Source organism: Lycium barbarum, chromosome 2, assembly GCF_019175385.1.
Source record: "Lycium barbarum isolate Lr01 chromosome 2, ASM1917538v2, whole genome shotgun sequence".
NCBI classification, from domain to species: Eukaryota; Viridiplantae; Streptophyta; class Magnoliopsida; order Solanales; family Solanaceae; genus Lycium; species Lycium barbarum.
This window is the reverse complement of record NC_083338.1, coordinates 145,116,601-145,137,983: the sequence shown is the minus strand read 5'-3', so window position 1 is coordinate 145,137,983 and position 21,383 is coordinate 145,116,601. Positions and strand designations below refer to the sequence as shown.

At 38.5% G+C, this 21,383-nt stretch overlaps 2 protein-coding genes and 1 non-coding gene across 3 annotated transcripts; 2 read left to right on the top strand and 1 right to left on the bottom strand.

Moving 5' to 3' along the window:
• The first annotated feature begins 1,400 nt into the window (after window positions 1-1,400).
• LOC132629096 (uncharacterized) lies at window positions 1,401-14,505 on the top strand. Its single transcript, XM_060344833.1, has 3 exons — window positions 1,401-1,629; window positions 1,747-2,616; window positions 13,514-14,505. Exons 1-3 carry the CDS (start codon window positions 1,401-1,403, stop codon window positions 14,503-14,505), a joined length of 2,091 nt encoding a protein of 696 aa, XP_060200816.1.
• LOC132629521 (small nucleolar RNA R71) lies at window positions 11,166-11,272 on the top strand. The gene has a single exon (XR_009578292.1). It is a non-coding gene; the product is annotated as a small nucleolar RNA R71 (small nucleolar RNA).
• Window positions 14,506-16,232: 1,727 nt separating the features above from the next.
• On the bottom strand, window positions 16,233-19,716 carry LOC132629095 (F-box/FBD/LRR-repeat protein At1g13570-like). The gene is made up of 5 exons (XM_060344831.1): window positions 19,137-19,716; window positions 18,687-18,831; window positions 17,695-17,755; window positions 16,327-16,442; window positions 16,233-16,239 (listed from the first exon to the last, which is right to left on the bottom strand). Exons 1-5 carry the CDS (start codon window positions 19,714-19,716, stop codon window positions 16,233-16,235), a joined length of 909 nt encoding a protein of 302 aa, XP_060200814.1.
• Between the last annotated feature and the right edge of the window lie 1,667 nt (window positions 19,717-21,383).

The following is a 21,383-nucleotide window of genomic DNA, read 5'->3' as shown; positions in this document are numbered from 1 at the left end:
TTTTATCCCTGTGGAAGGGTGAAATAACTATCACCGGGATAACTAATCCAGGATATGTTATCCTAAAATAACTTGTTTTCAACCAAATGACCCCAAAGACTATTAGGAATTTCTTCTACTTTTCTTATGATTTTCGTTACTCTCTATCTTTTTTACACATAGCATGCCGGATCGCTGTATTCATTTATTTTATTACAGGAGCAAATATATTTAGGAGCAGCTCTCCCAAATACTCCAGTTTAGTTCTATTTGATTTCTAAATCCTGCTCTAGTACTAGACTGATGTAGCCCTTCGCCCACGCAAATTTTTGAAGGTTAATCCACAAGGTTAGGGTCAGTATCAAACCACAATACACACAGGACAAATAAAGGTTGTGAAATCGGCTTTTAATTACAAAAAACAAAAAGAACCAAAGGGCAGTGGAAGCGCCAAGGGAGGTTTTATTTTTTAACACAAACTCTGTTTATGAGCCCTGCAATGTGGCCAAGTTTAAAAAGAATCACCATCAACATACGAGCTTTTAGAGATCCCCGTGTATGGATGTTCATATAAACATGCCTCTATGGATGTTCTACAATTCCTGAGAAGTTTAGATCAACTTTATAACGACGCTTCATAACTCAACAAGATTTACTTATGGAAGCTTTTAAGAAATCTTGAATTTGCCTTTCACAATTTGCTTAATTGCTTGACATACAACAATAATCTATAACTACAATTTTTGGAAAATATTAGGCAAGCTCCGACTGGTTAATTTTTATTAGCATGCAAAATCAAAATCAAGAAAGTAAGGATGAAACCGATGCAGACATGAACAAAGAAAGTACAAGAACATCGGTGTTGTCAAAATAAAAATGTGGATTAGTTGACTGGTCTTTTGATATTTTGACTGGAGTATAAATGGTTTGGGCTGATCTATCACATTGGGCTTCATTTGAAATGGAGAAGATTGGGCCTTTGAGTACTGCATCAAACGACCAGCCCATTTGTCCACAAATCTGATTTTCCTTTTAGTAAATAAAACCCCTTAACATTTACATAGTATTCTTTTTTCCTTCTAGAAACAATGAGGTGTACAGATTTTGTTAGAGGTACAATGAGCTGTACAGATTTTGTTAGAGGTCGTTATCTAGGTTTAGATAATTAATTTTCAGTCCTAGGACATTTGATTATTTACATAGTTTGGTAGTTTAGGATTTGAATATTTTCACAACAAGTGGCTTAAACACTTGTATAAATACTTGTAAATACTGTTCATCAAATACACAGAAAATTTCTCTAATTCTTAGCTTTCTAAATTCCTACATGGTATCAGAGCATTAGGCTTTTCTCCTCAAGATCTCCTCAAGATCCAGATCTGCTTTCATCTTTCAAACCTTCACATCATACTCTCTAAGCAATGGCAGGAACAGATCCAGTCACTCAAATCACAGGACCTTCCCAAATTGATTCTAATAATCCTCTCTATATTCACTCATCAGACTCCCCTGGGATGAGCTTGGTAAACTTCATCTTCGATGGAAGAGGTTTTCAAGGTTGGAGAAGGACTATTCTCATTGCTCTTTTGGCCAAGAACAAGCTTGGGTTCATCGATGGGACCTGCAAGATGCCAGACCCAGATTCATCAGGTTTTCATGCATGGAATAGGTGCAATGATATGGTAACTTCTTGGTTGCTTAATTCTCTATCAAAAGACATAGCAGATAGTGTAATTTACTAAAAAACTGCTAAGGACTTATACACAGATCTAGAGCAAAGGTTTGGACAATCAAATGGTGCTAAGTTGTTTCATTTGCAAAAGGAACTAAGTGGTATAGTTCAGGGAAACACTGATGTAGCAGGTTATTACACTAAGATCAAGAGGCTTTGGGATGAGCTAGACTCTTTAAACGCAGATAACAAGTGCAACTGTAATTGCACCTATAGAGGTAAGGATAAGCAAAACAAGTGTCTTCAAGATGAAAGGCTAATCAATTTTCTAATGGGGTTAAATGATACCTATAGCTCAGCTAGAAGCAACATTCTCATGCTTAAACCTTTGCCTAACCTAAACCATGCTTACTTACTACTCTTGCAAGATGAGAATCAAAGGGAATCCTATGTTAATGCAAATGGATACACTGGATCCTCATATTTCATGGCAGGAAAACAAGCAAACATGAATGCTCATACAGATAACCAAACTTATGTTGTTAATCAAGTCTATGCAGGACAGAAGTACAGGGGAACAAATCAAGGAGGATGGGAAAACGGGTCACAACAAAGGTTCCAAGTTAAGCAAAACAACTTCTACTGTACCTATTGCAAAAAGACAAATCACACTAGGGAAGGATTCTACAGGCTCATTGGGTTTCCCCCTGATTTCAAATTCACCAAAGGAAAGAAATTTCAACAACCTACAGCAAAAAGCAACTCTGTGTCAGTTGATGAAACTAAAGGGATGAACAAAATGATGCATGCTAACACAAGCATGGAAAACAATCCAAACCATTACTTGACTGATGAAGAATACAATGAGCCTGTTCTTCACTACAGAGGAAAGAAGATGGCAGAAACTCCAACTTCTGGCACAACATCTGAGTTTATAGCACATGGAAATGTTAATGCAGCAGCTGGTATCTTGATACGCTCAAATTACACCTATTAATGATGTAACGCGGACGTCCCAACAAGGTTGGGGTCGAATCCCACATGGAATATGGAGAGAAAAGAGTACTAATCGTATGCGATACTAGACTTTAAAAGCTTTAATCCTATTCCTGATAGTTTGAAATAGTTGTTGAATAATGTAATTAAGTATTTTGACTGAAATTGTATTTAATGTGAAATAGAGACTAAGGTTGTGTTCCCCAATTTGATTAGATATTATGCTTCAGGTTTCAATGTGATATACTTATAATGGTTGTTCTATGAATATGCACTTGGTCTCTTAAGAACTTCTTAATGTTTTCCAACAGTTAAGTCGTATTTCCTCTTTATGATTCTTCCGAATGTAAAAGAGTTGCAATCGAAGAATGACCAAAAATGCCAATTTAGACTTGTTCTCATCCATAAGTTAGTCTATTAAACGAGGGTTAACGCCTCGAGTCATTGTCATTCAATCTTACCAATACTAACTTTCTTTCCCAAGAAAAGTTAATATAATGGCTTAGGATAATGCTTGCAATCATCACCCAACGCTAAATCACAAAAACTGAATGAACACCAACAACCATTATGCATATATCAATAATAGAAACCCATTCACATAATATTCATCATGGGACTCACAACCTTAGCTTTAAAATTAGCTACTCATAATCTTGACTAGCAAAGAAAGCTTAAAAGTTGACATAATATACTTACAATGCAATTACAAGGCGGAATGGAAGTGAAGTAGTTTACTTTAAATGCTCCAAAAACTTCTAATATGAAAAACCTAGAGTTTATGCTCTCAAAAATATATCTGGCTGCTGAATTAAAACCCTACATTAAGTATTTATAGAGCCAAAAATCGCGCCAAGTTTCTGGACAAAAATGCCCTTACGCCGCATCGTTACGGACCGTAACTCAGGTTACGGTCCGTCCTTCATTTCGTCATTTGTCCACTTGTTGTTACGACCACCATGTGACGGACCGTAACCTGTGTTACGGTCCGTCCTTCTGAAGCGTAACTTGTGACAATTACTTGGCAACTCTCTGGAATTTTGGCTAATGTTACGGTGAGATGTTACGGACTGTAACATGAGTTACGGACCGTAACACGACATCGTAACACTGATGTTTCCAAGAAAACTTTCTGGAAATTTGGCTCCTGTTACGGTTCAATGTTACGGACCCAGCACCCATGATAGCCAAGGGTATAACATCTGATCCCGTTGGCCCCTCCGGGACCTCAGAAGACGATGCAGATGGCATTGAACCCTGGCTCAACACATCATCCTTCCCCTTTGTGATGTCATAAATACTTCTGGCAATCACACTGTGATCGATATGGGGTACGGGTTCTGGTTCTGCACGCAAGCATAATAGCGTAAGCAGGCATAGATGAATGAGGGAAGTGGCCGGCTGAGTGGCTCTTTCTCGGAAAGCTTCTGCTATAAGTCGTCCGAAGTTGATCTTACACCTCGACATAATGGCAGCTACAAGAACAACCCTGTCCGGAGTCAAAACATTATCTGTCTGGGTAGGGTGGATGCGAAATAGAACAATCTGCCACCAAAACTTTGCCTCTGGCGTGAGGGTGTTTTTCCAAATTCGCGCGGTGGCTGTCAACTTTGGCACCAAGGCCCATTCGGGATTTGTTGTTCTTGCAATAACTGAAGCTACCCATTTTCGGACAGAGATTGTATCTTTCTGTTCAATTTTGTATACAAACTCCCCTTCTTCCGCTGCTGTAGGCTCTATATAATCCTCCCTGAATAGTATTCTATTGATAGCCGTCGGAGAGATGTCAATCTTCTTTTTCCGTATTATTACCTCGGTCATTGCCGGTACTTGACTTGCGCGCTGCCCTTTTTTTAGTGCTTTGAATACAGCAACCCCGTACAAAGCGTAGAATTCCCGAACAAAAACCGGGATGTAAGACCCCACAGAGTTTTTCAGAAACTCTAATTTATGGAAGAGGATAGTGTCACGAATGCCTGGATAACCATCAAGACCATCGAAACTGACGGTCCTCTCCTCGAAAATACTCCGCCTTAGGTCCTGCAATTAGCTCAGGCACCGTAACACAGTCGACGGACCGTCATACGCGTTACGGTCCGTAACATTGAGTCGTAACACGACCAAAATTTCCAGAAGGTTTACTGGAAATTTGAGAGGGGTTACGGTATGATGTTACGGACCGTCACTCGTGTTACGTTCCGTAACACCTCACCATAACGTCTCTCAAATTTCTAGAAAGTTTTCATGGAAATCATCGTGTTACGATGTGATGTTACGGTCCGTAACATACGACACGGTCCGTAACATCCCACCGTAACATCAGCCAAATTTCCAGAAAGTTTTCATGGAAATTATCGGTGTTACGGTACGATGTTACGGTCCGTAACACAGAATGACGGGCAACAGATTAACAAACAAATGGCTTGGCCAAATTTTCTCATTTTAAGCACGAGGCCAAGATTTTTGACTTAATGCTCCATGGGTATGTTGTAAAACAATATTTTATCCCCTCACATGCCTCGGATTACTCAGACTTCACCCGGTTTTACCAAAGTTTTCATTGGGGACTTTTATCGAACAGTTGGTGGGCAAATTGATTTAGTAATTTCACGAATGAAAATTTCAATCGGAATGCCCTCCAATTCATTGGGAAACAATATGCTTGTGCCCACGAATCTTGCAAATAGCACACATACCAATCCCAACCCCCACCCTTTGTCAAACCCCGCACAATTAATCAATGGGAATTCAAACTAAATCAACACAGTCAAAATACTAATTTAAACACATATCATATGAATTCACGCATGAAGATCATAGCATTCGTCTTGATAAAAGAAGAAAGAGAGTTAAGACATGGTGATACATGATCGTTGGCGATGATTTGACGAAACTCGAAATGTAAAGCAGTGATTTTTGACAAGAAAATAACAATGAGATTTAGAGAAATATGGAGGAGAATGAAAGATGAAGAGAGGAGGATGTGAAGAAGAGAAAAGGGAAAGTTTGGGGAGAGGGAGTTTAAAAAGTTTTAAGGCACCGATTATAATTTTGTAACCGTCGGTTCATGTATTTAAGCATGCCCGACGGTTACGTTCCCTGTTACGGACCGTAACATGGGATACGAACCGTATCACGTGTTACGGTCAACCAAACGACACCGTTTCCCATTTTCATTAATGATCTGGCATTACAGCCTACGGACCGTAACTCGTGGTACGGTCCGTATTACCTGCCCAGAATTTTTACCAAGTTACGGTCCTGTGTTACGGACCGTAACATGTGTGACGGTCCGTAACTTAGACCGTATCATTCTTTCTCAATCCTTCAGCGATTTTTGATTTTTCTTTTGCTTGTTACGCTCCATGATACGGACCATAACATGAGTTACGTGCCGTAACGTGGAGCGTCTCGTCTGCGAAAAACTCAGCAGTTATTTGACCTCTTCAGTTCTCAAAATCCTACCACATTAGCACATCAAAAACACAAAAGAACACAAGGAAAATACAAAATTTAAATTACTTACAAAGCAGTAAATGTGGGTTGCCTCTCACACAGCGCTTGGTTTAACGTCACAGCTTGACGTGATACCTCATTTTCGAGTTCAGGAACCGTATTTCAAACGATACCTATCAACGACCTTACCATCATCAATACACCAATGGTAATGCTTCACTCTTTGTGCATTAACCTTAAAAGTCCGAGTGCCATCCTCGGATTTCACCTCAATGACGCTTTCATTTGGGGAAACACTTGCGATTTCAAAAAGACCAGACTACCGAGACTTTAACTGGCTCGGAAAGAACTTTAGGCATAAATTGTACAACAAGACCAAGTCCTTTGGCTGAAAATCCCTTTTTAGGATCTTCGAATCATGATAGTACTTCATCTTCTCCTTGTACAGTGTTGCACTTTCATAGGCATTGTACCTAAATTCATCCATTTCGTTGATTTGAAAAACTCTCAGTTTTGTTGCTTCATGCTAGTCCATGTTCAGCTTTTTCAATGCCCAAAGGGCTTTATGCTCAAGCTCAATAGGCAAATGACATGCCTTCCCAAATACCAACTTATACGGTGAAGTCCCAATAGGCGTTTTGAACGTCGTGCGATATGCCCATAAAGCATCATCTAACTTTTTGGACCAGTCAGTGCGATTTACATTGACCGTCTTCGCCAAGATGCTTTTTATCTCTCTGTTTGAGACCTCAACCTGGCCACTTGTCTGAGGATGATATGGAGTGGCAACCCTGTGATGCACGCCATATTTTTAAAGAAGATCAGCAAATGGTTTGTTGCAGAAATGAGAGCCACCATCACTAATAATAGCTCTAGGAGTACTGAATCTAGTAAAGATGTTCTTTTTTAGAAAGGCATTGACTCTCCTACCATCATTGTTAGGCAAGGCCACTGCTTCCACCCATTTAGAGACATAATCCACCGCAACAAGAATGTATTTCAGGCCGTAGGAGCTCACGAAGGGCCCCATAAAATCAAGTCCCATACATCAAAGAGCTCCATCTCAAGAACAAAATTCATCGGAGTTTCATGCCTCCTACCTATCGTACCCTGGCGTTGGCATTTATCACAAGAGCGTGCCAACATATTTGCATCACGATAAATGGCTGGCTAGTAGTAGCCACACTCTAGCACCTTGGCTGCGGTTAGATTTCCACTGTGATGTCCACCAACCGGAGAATCATGGCACGCCTTCAAAATATCCATCACCTCATATTCCGCCACACATCTCCGGATCATATTGTCAGCACACGTCCTGAATAAGTAAGGCTCATCCCAATAAAATTGTCGACAATCTCTCAAGAATTTCTTCTTTTGATATGCCTTCAACTCGTCAGGAATGATGCCAGTGACCAAATAATTGGCAATATCGGCATACCATGGTGCCACATCATTGAAGATGACCAAGACTCATTCATCCGGAAAAGTGTCATCAATATCCAGCACATCAATCGGTCTCCCTGGTGCTTCAAGTCTGGAGAGATGGTCAGCTACTTGATTTTCAGACCCTTTTCAGTCTTTGACATCAAAGTCAAATTCCTGTAGCAGCAAGACCCATCTTATCAACCGAGGCTTAGCATCCTTCTTCGCCATCAAATAGCTCAATGCAGCATGGTCAGTGTGAACCACTACCTTGGTACCCAACAAATAAGCTCGGAACTTTTCAAAAGCATAAACAATGGCAAGTAGTTCCTGCTCCATTACTGTATAGTTCAATTGAGCTCCATTCAGTGTTTTGCTAGCATAATAAATTGGGTGCAGGATCTTGTTTAGCCGCTGACCAAGCACAGCGCCAATTACAAGACCACTGGCGTCACACATTAATTCAAAGGGCAGTGACCAATCCGGGGACACAACAATAGGTGCGGAGGTTAACTTCAGCTTCAACTCGTCGAAAGCCTTGATGCACTTATCATCAAAATTGAATTTGGACTCTTTTTCCAAGAGTTTGCACATTGGGTTTGCAATTTTGGAGAAGTCTTTGATAAACCTCCTATAGAATCCGGCGTGTCCCAAGAAACTCCGAACTCCTTTTACTGAAATGGGCGGAGGGAGTTGTGAAATCACATCGATTTTGGCTTGATCAACCTCAATCCCTTTTTCTGAAATCTTATGGCCAAGGACAATTCCATCCTTTACCATAAAATGACACTTTTCCCAGTTGAGAACGAGGTTTGTCTCCTCACATCTTAGCAGCACCCGATCGAGATGGTCTAAACAGTCATCGAATGAATCTCCCACCACAGAGAAGTCATCCATGAATACTTCAAGAAAGTTTTCGATCATGTCGGAGAATATGGACATCATACATCGTTGGAAAGTAGCCGGAGCATTGCAAAGACCAAATGGCATCCGGCTGAAAGCGAATGTCCCATAGGGACAAGCGAAAGTAGTCTTTTCTTGGTCTTCCAATGCAATGTTGATTTGGTTGTATCCTGAGTACACATCTAAGAAACAATAATAAGACCTTCCAGCTAGCCGATCAAGCATTTGATCAATAAAAGGCATAGGGAAATGATCTTTGCACGATGCTGTGTTCAGCTTAGGGACAACAGTGATGCCCCCTTTCTTTGGCACACATTGGACTGGACTTACCCATGGACTATTGGCAATTGGGTAAACCACCCCAGCATCTAGCCACTTAATAATCTCTTTCTTTACCACCTCTTGCATCGGTGGATTCAATCTTCGCTGATGCTCAACACTTGGTGAACTTTCCTCCTCCAACTGAATTCTGTGCTCACAAATTCCGGAGGGAATCCCCCGGATGTCTGCAATAGTGCAACTCAAAGCTCTTAAATGCTTCCTCAAGACTACGATGAGTCTCTGAACTTGGCCCTCATTCAGAATTGATGACACAATAACTGGAAGAGTAGCATTTGCTCCAAGAAACACATATTTAAGATGGGATGGAAGTTGCTTGAGCTCCAACTTCGGTGGCTCAATAATTGATGGTTTTCCTGGAGGAGTTGTTCGTTTTTCTAAATCAAGAGACAGTTTCTTGGGCCCATAAGAGTAAGACCCCAGACCTGTGAGTGAATTCACTGTCTCATCATATCCCACCATTTGTTCGGCATCAAAATTCACCAAGATGGCCAATAATTCTTCACTCAAGCATTCTTACTCCATTTTAAATTCCACTGCTTTATCCACCTCATCAACCGAGTTTATGACTGAAATACTTTGATAAGGACTAGGTAATTTCATGCCTTTGCTAGCGTGAAAAGTCACCTCCTCATCGTTCACCCGGAACTTGATCTCCTGCTTCTCGGAATCCATAAGAGCCCTCCCTGTCGCAAGGAAAGGTCTTCCCAAAATGATAGGAATTTCCTGATCAATAGCACAATCAAGAATCACGAAATCTGCTGGCAGTAGGAATTCCCCGATTTGAACCAGCACATCATCAACTACCCCCACTGGCCTTTTTATCGATCTGTCAGCCATCTACAACCTCATGGTAGTTGGCCTTGGCATCGCTAGCCCCGATCTCTTGAAAATTTCCAAGGGCATAAGATTTATACTCGCCCCGTTATCACACAAAGCCCTGGCAAAATCTTGCGGCCCTATGGTGCATGGAATTGTGAATGCTCCAGGATCTTCCCTCTTTTGCACTGTGGTCTTGGAAAGAATAGCACTAACGCGGTGAGTAATACCCATAGTGTCGTGTTTCAATGGCTTCTTTTTCTTTGTTAAAAGATCCTTCAAATACTTAGCAAAGCCAGGAATTTCTTGGACAGCGTCCATGAAAGGAATGTTCATTTTCAACTGCTTGAGTTGATCATAAAATCGCAAGCACTTCTCATCTTCTGTTTTTCTCACTAACCTTTGAGGAAAAGGCGGCAAAGATTTAAACAATTGGCTCAAAGGGCGAAGAGCGCCGGAAAGTTTTGCCTTTCCCCCTTCCTGTTTTTCTCTTTGTGCCTTGAGATTTTCAAGATTCTACTCCTCTTCAGCCACAATAGGGACTTCCTCCTCTGTTTCTTCCTCTACAATAACATCAGGTACATCAGGCTGCGCTTCTTCTTTTTCAACAATTGGTTCCAGATCAATCACCTTTTTATTAGCACCTTGAAATATTTTTCCACTTCTGGTGCTAATAGCAAGTACATTCTCCACAGAGTTTACTCCACTACCTTTTGGATTTGGAACTGTATCACTCGGTAGTTGTCCCCGTTGAGGAGTATGCACTTCTCGGGAAAGGTCTCTAAATTGTGCTTCAAGCTTCTGAATGAAAGCTGAATGAGATAGTTGGACCTGAGACATTCCCTTGATTGTGCTCTCTGTTCTGTCTTGATTCATTAGCATTTTCTGCATCACACTTTTCAGTTCCGCAGAATCATTAGGCGTGTTGCCAGCAGAGTTGCTAGCTGAATTATCTCTCCACTGTTGGGAATTAGATGCTTTCCCCCTAGGTGGAATGTAGGGGTTCGAGCTCTTGTTGCCATAATTATAGTTGTTGTAATTCCCTTGATTTGGATTGCCCTGATCATTTCTTCCATAATTGTTCCCTTGAAATTGTTGTTGAGGCTTTTGCCATGGGTGATTACCAGGACCTTGATAATTTTGCCTTTGATAGCCCCCTTGCGAGTTGTTGACATAATTCGCATCTTCATATTGTGGCTGCCCCTCTAGATAAGCTTCTTCAGAGACTTGGTACATTCCGGGAGCATGAGGTGGCATCTCCTTTACAACATTCACACCTTTGGCTTCTTTCTCCATAAGCCTCTTCGATAATAAATCCACGGTGGTTTGTAATTGAGCAAAAGCATGATCTCGCTCATGGTTTTCTTTGGCCACCGCGGCAGTAGAGGGACTATCATATGACACGGTTTCACTATCACTAGAATGCCAAGCTTGGTTGTGGGTAGTAAGCTTGTCGAGTAACCTGGTGATGTTGACAAATGATTTGTCCATGAAGCATCCCCCAGCTGCAGTGTTGACAGCAATTTGATTCATGATATCTAACCCCTTGTAAAATTTCTCGGTGAGGATAGCATCCGGAAATCCATGATTCGGAGATTGAGCTAGATAATATTTGAAACGCTCCCATGCTGCATATAGTTGTTCCCCCGGAAGTTGTTTGAACTCAAAGATCTTGTCCCTAAGCTCAGCCTTTTTGCTTGGTGGAAACCACTTTTTCAAGAATATATTGGTTAACTCGTTCCAGGTATGAATGGTATTGCTGGGAGCTTTTCATACCATTCCCTTGCTTGGCCAGCCAAGGAATATTTGAAGACTCGTAACCGCAGTGCATCAACAGGAACAACACCTTGGGATTGTTAAGAACATACATGCAGGAAATTCTTCAGGTGTCGGAGTGGACAATCCTCCGAAAAATTTCGGAAATAGCCTTCAAGTTTCAATAGCTGATAGATAGAACTATCAATTTTGAAATTAGCATTTCCCGTTCTAGGAGGAACTACAGCAGAAGCATAATCAGCTTCGTCGATGAATTCTGCAAATACATTCTCATCCTCCTCTTCTTCTGGTGCAGGATGGTTCACTTGGATTCCCCCTTGGTTTCCTTGATTGCGATTGTGTCTTCCTGCCATGTTCACTTGGTTCGCTACAACAGCAAACAAGATGTGATGGAATAGAAAAAAATTTAAAGAAGATTACACAACAATTAGTAATTTCTAAACCGTATTCCCCGGCAGCGGCGCCAAAATTTGATACGCTCAAATTACACCTATTAATGATGTAACACGGACATTGTCAAATATAGTAACCCAACAAGGTTGGGGTCGAATCCCACAGGGAATATGGAGAGAAAAGAGTACTAATTGTATGCGATACTAGACTTTAAAAGCTTTAATCCTATTCCTGATAGTTTGAAATAGTTGTTGAATAATGTAATTAAGTATTTTTGACTGAAATTGTATTTAATGTGAAATAGAGACTAAGGTTGTGTTCCCCAATTTGATTAGATATTATGCTTCAGGTTTCAATGTGATATACTTCTAATGGTTGTTCTATGAATATGCACTTGGTCTCTTAAGAACTTCTTAATGTTTTCCAACAGTTAAGTCGTATTTCCTCTTTATGATTCTTCCGAATGTAAAAGAGTTGCAATCGAAGAATGACCAAAAATGCCAATTTAGACTTGTTCTCATCCATAAGTTAGTCTATTAAACGAGGGTTAACGCCTCGAGTCATTGTCATTCAATCTTACCAATACTAACTTTCTTTCCCAAGAAAAGATAATATAATGGCTTAGGATAATGCTTGTAATCATCACCCAACGCTAAATCACAAAAACTGAATGAATACCAACAACCATTATGCATATATCAATAATAGAAACTCATTCACATAATATTCATCATGGGACTCACAACCTTAACTTTAAAATTAGCTACTCATAATCTTGACTAGCAAAGAAAGCTTAAAAGTTGACATAATATACTTACAATGCAATTACAAGGTGGAATGGAAGTGAAGTAGTTTACTTTAAATGCTCCAAAAACTTCTAATATGAAAAACCTAGAGTTTATGCTCTCAAAAATATATCTGGCTGCTGAATTAAAACCCTACATTAAGTATTTATAGAGCCAAAAATCGCGCCAAGTTTCTGGACAAAACTGCCCTTACGCCGCATCGTTACGGACCGTAACTCAGGTTACGGTCCGTCCTTCATTTCGTCATTTGTCCACTTGTTGTTACGGCCACCATGCGACGGACCGTAACCTGTATTACGGTCCGCCCTTCTGAAGCGTAACTTGTGACAATTACTTGGCAACTCTCTGAAATTTTGGCTGATGTTACGGACCGTAACACGACATCGTAACACTGATGTTTCCATGAAAACTTTCTGGAAATTTGGCTCCTGTTACGGTTCAATGTTACGGACCGTAACATGAGTAACGGACCGTCATTTAGCTCCAATTTGTCCGCTTTTTAGCCTTTAATCTCATTTCTGATTCTTAGTTAACCAACCCTATAAAACACAAAAATAACATAAGAAACAATGTAAAAACACTTAAAAACAAGCAACACTTCTAGTTACAAAGGCATAAACTGTGCCGAAATTCACGGCACATCATATATCTTACACCCTCTCTTTTACAGTGTTAGCTACCAAAAATTCTAGCTACTGGATCATAGATTCAGGGGCGTCTGACCACATGTGCTTCAATTCTAAAATTTTCAAATCTTTGATTCCTCTATCTAGCCCTATGTTTATCATTTTCCCAAACCTATCTAAAATTAGTATCACTCACAAAGGCAGCATCACTATATTCGCAGATATGACTCTAGAAAATGTTTTATATATGCCCTTTTTCAAATACAACCTACTGTCAGTTGACAAGTTTGTTAAACAGTTTTAATCAATTCTTCTATTCACACCAGTTGGTTGTCTTTTGCAGGCCCCTTTTATGAAGAGGGCTCAAGCTTTTGGTGAATCTAAGGATGGACTATTCCTTCTTCAACCTAATAGGACCACTAATAGTTTTTGTTCTAAGGCCAGTAGCAATGTAGTAGTTTCAGAGAAAGTTTCTAATTCTGTTTCAATTTCATTTTCTGTTCCCATTTCCATTCAATCAAAATCTGATGTAATTTTATGGCACAAAAGATTGGGGCATTTTCCTTTCCATGCAATGAAATACATTGGTTCCTTTAAATTTCCATCTATGTCTACATGTACTTGTGATGTTTTTCCCATGGCAAGACAATCTAGGATGTCCTTTCCTATAAGTCACATTAAGTCCAAGAGAATTTTTGAATTGATTCATATAGACACTTGGGGACCTTATAAAGAACCAACACATGATGGTTTTAAGTATTTCCTTACTATTGTTGATGATTATAGTAGAGGAACTTGGACTCACTTGTTGAAAAATAAGAACAATGTTTTTCCTGTTTTGAAAAATTTTCTATCTATGGTGGAGAGACAATTCAATGTAAAGGTGAAAATTATAAGGTCTGATAATGCTTTTGAATTAGGAAAAAGTGCAATAGCTTCAGAATTTTTATCCTCGGAAGGTATAATTCATCAAACCTGCTGTGTTTCTACTCCACAACAAAATGGAGTTGTGGAGAGAAAACACAAGCATTTACTAGAAGTCTCTAGGGCACTGTATTTCCAATCCAAAGTTCCTATAAAATATTGGGGTGAGTGTTTGTTGACAGCCACATATCTTATTAATAGAATACCCTCCAAAGTTTTAAGAGGAAAAACTCTCTATCAGGCACTGTTTCAAAGCAAACCTGCCTACGAGAGACTGAAAGTTTTTGGTTGTCCTATTTATGTCTCTAGTTTGATAGAGGGAAATTTGAGCCTAGAGCTAAGGCTTGTGTATTCCTTGGATATCCAGAAACTCAAAAAGGGTACAAATGTTTAGACTTGAACACTAAGAAACTGCTTGTATCAAGAGATGTGCACTTTCATGAGAATATCTTTCCTTTTGCTTCTAGTTCCCATTCTCAGCCCACAATCCTTCCAACCTTCCTTCTTTTTACCAAAACACATGATGTTACATCCAGTCCCCTTTAGACAACACCTATTCCACCTATGCCAGATCAAGCTGATATTCCTAATAATCATTCTACTCCTAACAGTACACCACCTATTCCTTTTAATCTCACATCCAGATCTCCACATCAGTTCTCACCTAACAGTTCTAGTAGTAACTCACCTCATGCATCACAAGATAACCTCCTCAATTCTACTTCTCCCAATTTAGGACAGCATAACATAAGTACAAACCCTAACTCCTCCTCTTTACCCTCACCTTTTATACCCCCTAGAAGGACTACTAGAATCACTCAAAGACCGGCTTATCTAAAGGATTATGAGTGTGATGATGTTATCCTCACAAATGTAACTAGAGCTTGTTTTACCACTCCAGTACAACCATCCACTTTCTCTTTTTCAGCCTTGTCTTCTCAGAACCAAAACATACTCAACTCTATTTCCCAGATTTCAGAACCTAACAGTTTTTCAGAGGTTGAGAATCACCTAGGCTGCAAAGCAGCTATGAACAAAGAAATTGAAGCTCTAGAAAACAACAAGACTTGGGATGTTGTTATCCTACCACCTGGAAAGAAACCTTTGCCCTGTAAATGGGTCTACAAAGTCAAGCATCTATCAGATGGAACTATCGAGAGACTAAAAGTCAGGCTGGTTGTTAGAGGTGACATTCAACAACAGGGGATTGACTATAATGAGAATTTTTCCCCAGTTGTTAAGATGACTACCATAAGATGTTTACTTGCAGTGGCAGTTCAGAAGAATTGGCCTATTTATCAACTAGATGTGAACAACGCTTTCCAACATGGGGATTTACATGAGGAAGTTTACATGAAATTCCCCATAAGGTTGAGTGCTCCAAGTCCCCAACATGTTTGCAAGCTCAGAAAATCACTTTATGGCATAAAGCAAGCTTCACGACAATGGTATGCTCGGCTTGCTGGTGCTTTAAGCTTTAAAGGTTTCTCATCATCGCTAAATGACTACTATTTATTTTTTAATGTATCAAATGACTATGTTACTCTAATTGCAGTCTATGTAGATGACATTGTAATCACTGGTAATCACTCACAAGAAATTTCAGAGCTCAAGAATTTTCTTAATTCTGAGTTTTGCATCAAGTATCTGGGTATTTTACATTATTTTCTCGGTATTGAAATCCTTAGGGAAAAATAGGGGTTGATTATGAGTCAGAGGAAGTTTACCATTGAGCTATTATCAGAGTATGATTGTTCGCATTTGGGGAAGATTTCTTCACCTTTGGATCCATTTATCAAATTAAGGACAGATTCCAGTCCTCTGCTTGATGATCCCACTTTGTATCGCCGACTTGTGGGTAAATTGAATTATATCACCCACACACGCCCAGATCTTTCCTTTGCAGTCTTGATTCTCAGCCAATATATGCAAAGCCCTCGCCTTGCTCATTATTCAGCTGCTTTTAGAGTTTTGAGATATCTTCAAGAAAATCCAGGTCAAGGTCTTCTCATGTCTTCTAACCCATCTTTCACTTTGCTCGCATTCTGTGACGCCGACTGGCTTCTTGCCCAGACTTCCGACAGTCTGTAAGTGGGTTTTACATCAGTTTAGGGGATTCACCTATTTCCTGGAAATCGAAAAAGCAAGCATCAGTGTCACTTTCATCCGCAGAAGCGAAATATCATTCTATGAGGAGAGTTACATCGAAAATTACCTGGTTGACCCGTCTTCTAACAGATCTAGCAGTCCCACCATCTTTGCCGGTTCAAGTTCACTCCGACAGCCAAGCAGCTCTTCATATAGCTCGCAATCCAGTGTTCCACGAGCGTACTAAGCATGTGGAACTGGATTGTCACTTTGTAAGGCAACAATTTCTCTCCGGGCTCATTTCTCTCACTTTTGTTCCATCGACGGCACAACTTGCGAATTTCTTCACCAAACCCCTATCAGGGATTTCGCATCGCTCAGCCTTAGACAAGTTGGGGGTTGTTTCACTCCCCTCCAACTTGAGGAGGGGTATTAGCAAGCAAAATCAAAATCAAGAAAGAAAGGAAGAAACCGATGCAGACATGAACAAAGAAAGTACAAGAACATCGGTGTTGTCAAAATAAAGATGTGGATTAGTTGACTGGTCTTTTGATATTTTGACCGGAGTATAAATGGTCTGGGCTGATCTATCACATTGGGCTTCATTTGAAATGGAGAAGATTGGGCCTTTGAGTACTGCATCAAACGACTAGCCCATTTGTCCACAAATCTGATTTTTTTCCTTTTAGTAAATAAAACCCCTTAACATTTACATAGTATTCTTTTCTCCTTCTAGAAACAATGAGGTGTACAGATTTTGTTAGAGGTACAATGTACAAATTTTGTTAGAGGTCGTTATCTAGGTTTAGATAATTAATTGTCAGTCCTAGGACATTTGATTATTTGCATAGTTTTAGTCCTAGGACATTTGATTATTTACATAGTTTGGTAGTTTAGGATTTGAATATTTGCACAACAAGTGGCTTAAACACTTATATAAATACTTGTAAATACTGTTCAAGTGTTCATCAAATACACAGAAAATTTCTCTAATTCTTAGCTTTCTAAATTCCTACAATTTTCTCCGAATTGTAAAGCCATAATCTTAGTGGGCGTTTGGCCATAAAAATTATTCACTTTTTTCCGGAGTTATATTTCGGAATACCAAAAATAAGAAAAACTTATTTTTCAAAAAATTCACTTTTTTACACTACATTTTACCAAAAACTACAATTTCAAAAATTATGTTCAAACACAACTCCAACTCCAACTTTAAAAATTCCAAAAAAGTGATTTTTTTTGTATTTATGACCAAACGGCACCTTAATGGCAGGGGTGACACAGCCAAAGAAACAAACCACCACATAAAACCAAACCAGCCATTTTGAATATATGATTATGATCGCACCAAAAAACATGACTTAAGACTTCAAGCAACATATTAAAAACACTGTATCGCAAGGAGCAAAGTAATTTATGACTACTAATACATTTTGAAAACTGTCCACATCAAAAGGGGTCCATACAACAACGTTGGCTCGGCCATTTAACGCACTCGTGGAAAGACATAAAGCTCGGCAGTGGGAGAAGCTCTGGGAAGACGCAACAACTCTTCCCTGAAACCAATGGTTCCATAAATAAATATGCGCATCCTTGCCAAAGATAGAGTACGAGAGAGCAGTAACTCTGTTCAAAGGAATCCAATTTCTGAACTCTCAAACGATGTTATGATCACATGCTTAAGATTGTTGAGCGGTCGGTCCAAGCAGGCCGGTGTCTTCATGTTATATATTATTAAGTATTATTTAATAATAATAGTTAAATAATAAAAGGAGTAAGAATTCTTATTTGAATTTAATTATACCGTTGGTTACAATACCAAATGTTGTGTCTGTTTGCATCAGTTGGCAGTTGGTTATAATACCAACTGTTGTGTTGCTTCTAATTTTAAATTAAACGTTGCTATAGCATCAGTTAAGTAACAAAAGGTTTGCCGATAAAAAAGATATTTTAGGCAGAAGCCAAATACACTACGAATAAATAACTCTCTATTAACTTATGTCTCTTCCAATTAAACACATGACTTAATTCCTTTTGTTATACTTCTTCCAAAATCTTCTAATCTATTGGGTTGAGTTCTTGTGATAAAAGAAATCAAAAGAGTACAACTTTGATTTTCAGAGTAGGCATTGTATACTGGGAATGAACTTTCTCGTTAACCACTTGCACGGTGTAGAAAAAATTACTATTAAAGATAATTTCCTGAAAGCGCCTTGCTTATTCGTTTCGTATTTTATATTAATTTATCTTTCATGATTTCTCTTTAATTTGTTTATTTAAATTTATCGCACAAAGTAACTCCATTGTATTTATTTTGAATATTCTACGACACATCAGATATTTGGAAACTGCTTCAGCAATTTCCCCGTCAAGAGTGACGTAATGGTATATACAATAAATACCAAATCATTTTAGATTCTGATGTTCAAATATTTGAACTGCAAAATTAATAAGCCAGATGTATATATCGAGGGTACACATACTAACCCAAATTCTAGTGTACTCAAATTGGGCGCACAATTAAGTAGTAGCTGCAGAGCCCCAGAAGTCCTACTCAATTGTAGAGAGTCTAAATCTATTGATAGATTCAACAAGCAGTCAACCGAGAAAGGAAGCATCATAGGAACCGTATCTGCACAACAAAGCTTTGAAGCAAAACACAAATATAAGAATCACCTGAAAACAACAACCATGTACAAGAAACCAATTAACTAATATATTTATTTCTTACATCAAGGAGACACGAATCCTAACACAAGTTTCTCCACTGTGGGTGCCACGCTAAAAAAGAACTTTTTCAAATTCGATCTTTCAACATGTTCCAAATCATCAACCGCTTTGTAAGATCCAATGTTCCGCACTCTCAATTTATTACAGTTGATAAAGCAGTTTAGCACGAGAAAGTTAGGCCCCAGAATATCCAAGGACTCTGCTCACCCAACCTATTTTCATTTAAAAATCTCATCAGAATCTTGAGAAAGTCTTTCATTTGTCTATCATTATAGACTAATTTTGGTGAAACAATGTTCAGGTATTGAGTGCCACCACAATGCCTCAAGTTTAAAGTTACAAGACGGGGTAAACTGATAACACAACGCTCTGAGGTTGGTTCAATAGTTACATCCGTCATACGGAGAATTTCAAGATTTGGAAAGCCAAGAAACGAAATAGGTGGTTTGATGACACATCGGCCTAGTTCCAAATCCGTTAGGGTTGGACAATTGAATACACAAGAAGGCAGTTTATAACGAGTATCAAATAGCATGGCAAGTATTAGCTTCTTCACACCATTTCTTGTAACAAAATTCATCCATCTATCTAAATTTGCACATGTAGGCAAAACCGCTTCTGCCACGTTTACTTCATACAACACTGAGGATGTACTGCCAAGTACAAACTTCACAATGTCTCCACGATGCAGTAACAAAATCTCATCTACTGTTTGTTTGGAGTAAGATTGAGATTGTACTGCCAAGTTTTCGAAAAACACTTCATCCAGCACCAGATTTGGATGCATTGCCCAATTGTATCTCCATTTGTTTGACAAGATGCAAGTTCTTGCGGCACATCAAACGGGCAACCGATCAAGGATATTATCAATAATGTTAATTGGTAACGCACTGATTCTATCTTCTTTGTCCTCTTCATCAACAGCAACTTTTTTTCTATCTGCTAGAAAACCTCATACTCTAAACTTAGCATGCAAAAAGAGCAAGAACAAAAATAAAAAAAAGGCGGAAAATATGGAGATAATTGCATACCTTGTGACATGATGATCCTTAACAGTATCTGATTCACGAGCTTTTGTTAACTGGATAAAAAGACTTAAGACTAGTGTGAAGTATGTTTAGTTGAAGGAGAAATAAAAATGAAAGATTGATGCAGTTTAACATTATATACTCCTATATACGTAAGAATTATTTTTGACATTATATATGTGTAGTGTAATTTTGCTATAACGGGGGTTAGATCAACTCCTCCTTTTTCTGGCTACGCGCATGCCTAAATCTATTGAACCAGTTATTAGTTAAAAAATGTATATGTATAAAGTGAATATGTAATGCACAAGTGTACCTGGTTGATATCTGATTCTAGCTCTTCTGTGCAGCGGAGGAAGAAGGATTAATGGACTATGAGAGAAAAAGACCAGAGTTGTTAAAAGTACGGTAAGAGTGTTGGAGGAGGTAAATTAAAAGCTAAGTCGAGTTGGACAAAAACAATAGAGGGTGGTGGTGCCTGACTTTGCAAATGCCGTGTCAGTTTAAGTAGCGCAAGAAATGAGGTTACTGTTACTCTTCCATGGTAGGGGTCGTTTGATATGACTTATAAGGAAAAATTGTTCTTGAATAAAATTTAGTAGCCGTTGGGCCACAAAAATTATTCACTTTTTTCGCAAATTTTTTTCATTTTTTTTACTTTTGCGTTTGGCCATAAATATTCGGAATATAATTCTGGAATTGTATTCCAGAATATCAAAAATAAGAAAAACTTATTTTTTAAATTTATTTTATTTTTTTACACTACATTTCATCAAAAATTACAATTTCAAAAATTATGACCAAATACAACTCCAACTTCAAAAATTCGAATAAAAATGAATTTGTTTTATATATTTATGGCCAAACGGCGCCTTAGTATAGCTTTAATTCCCAGTTTTGATTACTAAATTTGGAATAAGTTATTCCAGAACTAAAAATAAAACCATGATAAGTTTGTGTTTGACCTCAGGGCTAAAACACAAACTTGTTCATAAATAGCCCTGAGGATAACATAAATTAAGCTTGGCTATATATTTTGGAAAAGCACTTTTAAGAAAAAATATATTTATTGAAATGAGCTTGGCCAAACATGCTCAAAAATACTTTTTAATTTTATTAGTCAACTACAAACTGCATCTCACTATATATTTGTTCTTAAAAAAAAATTGAAATAAAACGATTTTAGAAGCTTGGCTAAACGTGTTTTTAGTCACGCAAAGTTGGGAAAAAAAATCTAAGTATTTGAATGGAAGTTAGAAAAGTTTTGAAGTGATAAAAAATAAATATTTATTGGATATGAGAATTATTACTATTTCATAAAATATTTTTCAATTCTTATTTTTTTATTTCAAGTTAAAGTTGGCCTAATGTATTAAATTAAAAAAATAAAGATTGATTTGCATTTAATTTGTAAGTTAAAAGTAAA

Bases quoted from the DNA above. Each gene is read 5' to 3' on its own strand.
- LOC132629096 (XM_060344833.1), top strand. From the start codon at position 1,401: ATGGCAGGAACAGATCCAGTCACTCAAATCACAGGACCTTCCCAAATT. The intron at 1,630-1,746 runs GTTTTCATGCAT...ACTTATACACAG, and splicing joins GCCAGACCCAGATTCATCAG to ATCTAGAGCAAAGGTTTGGA. The intron at 2,617-13,513 runs GTATCTTGATAC...TATTCACACCAG, and splicing joins AAATGTTAATGCAGCAGCTG to TTGGTTGTCTTTTGCAGGCC.
- LOC132629095 (XM_060344831.1), bottom strand. From the start codon at position 19,716: ATGCATCCAAATCTGGTGCTGGATGAAGTGTTTTTCGAAAACTTGGCA. The intron at 18,832-19,136 runs GTGAGCAGAGTC...TTTGTTGTGCAG, and splicing joins TTTAAATGAAAATAGGTTGG to ATACGGTTCCTATGATGCTT. The intron at 17,756-18,686 runs GTTAGTATGTGT...CATTGGTTTCAG, and splicing joins TTGAGTACACTAGAATTTGG to GGAAGAGTTGTTGCGTCTTC.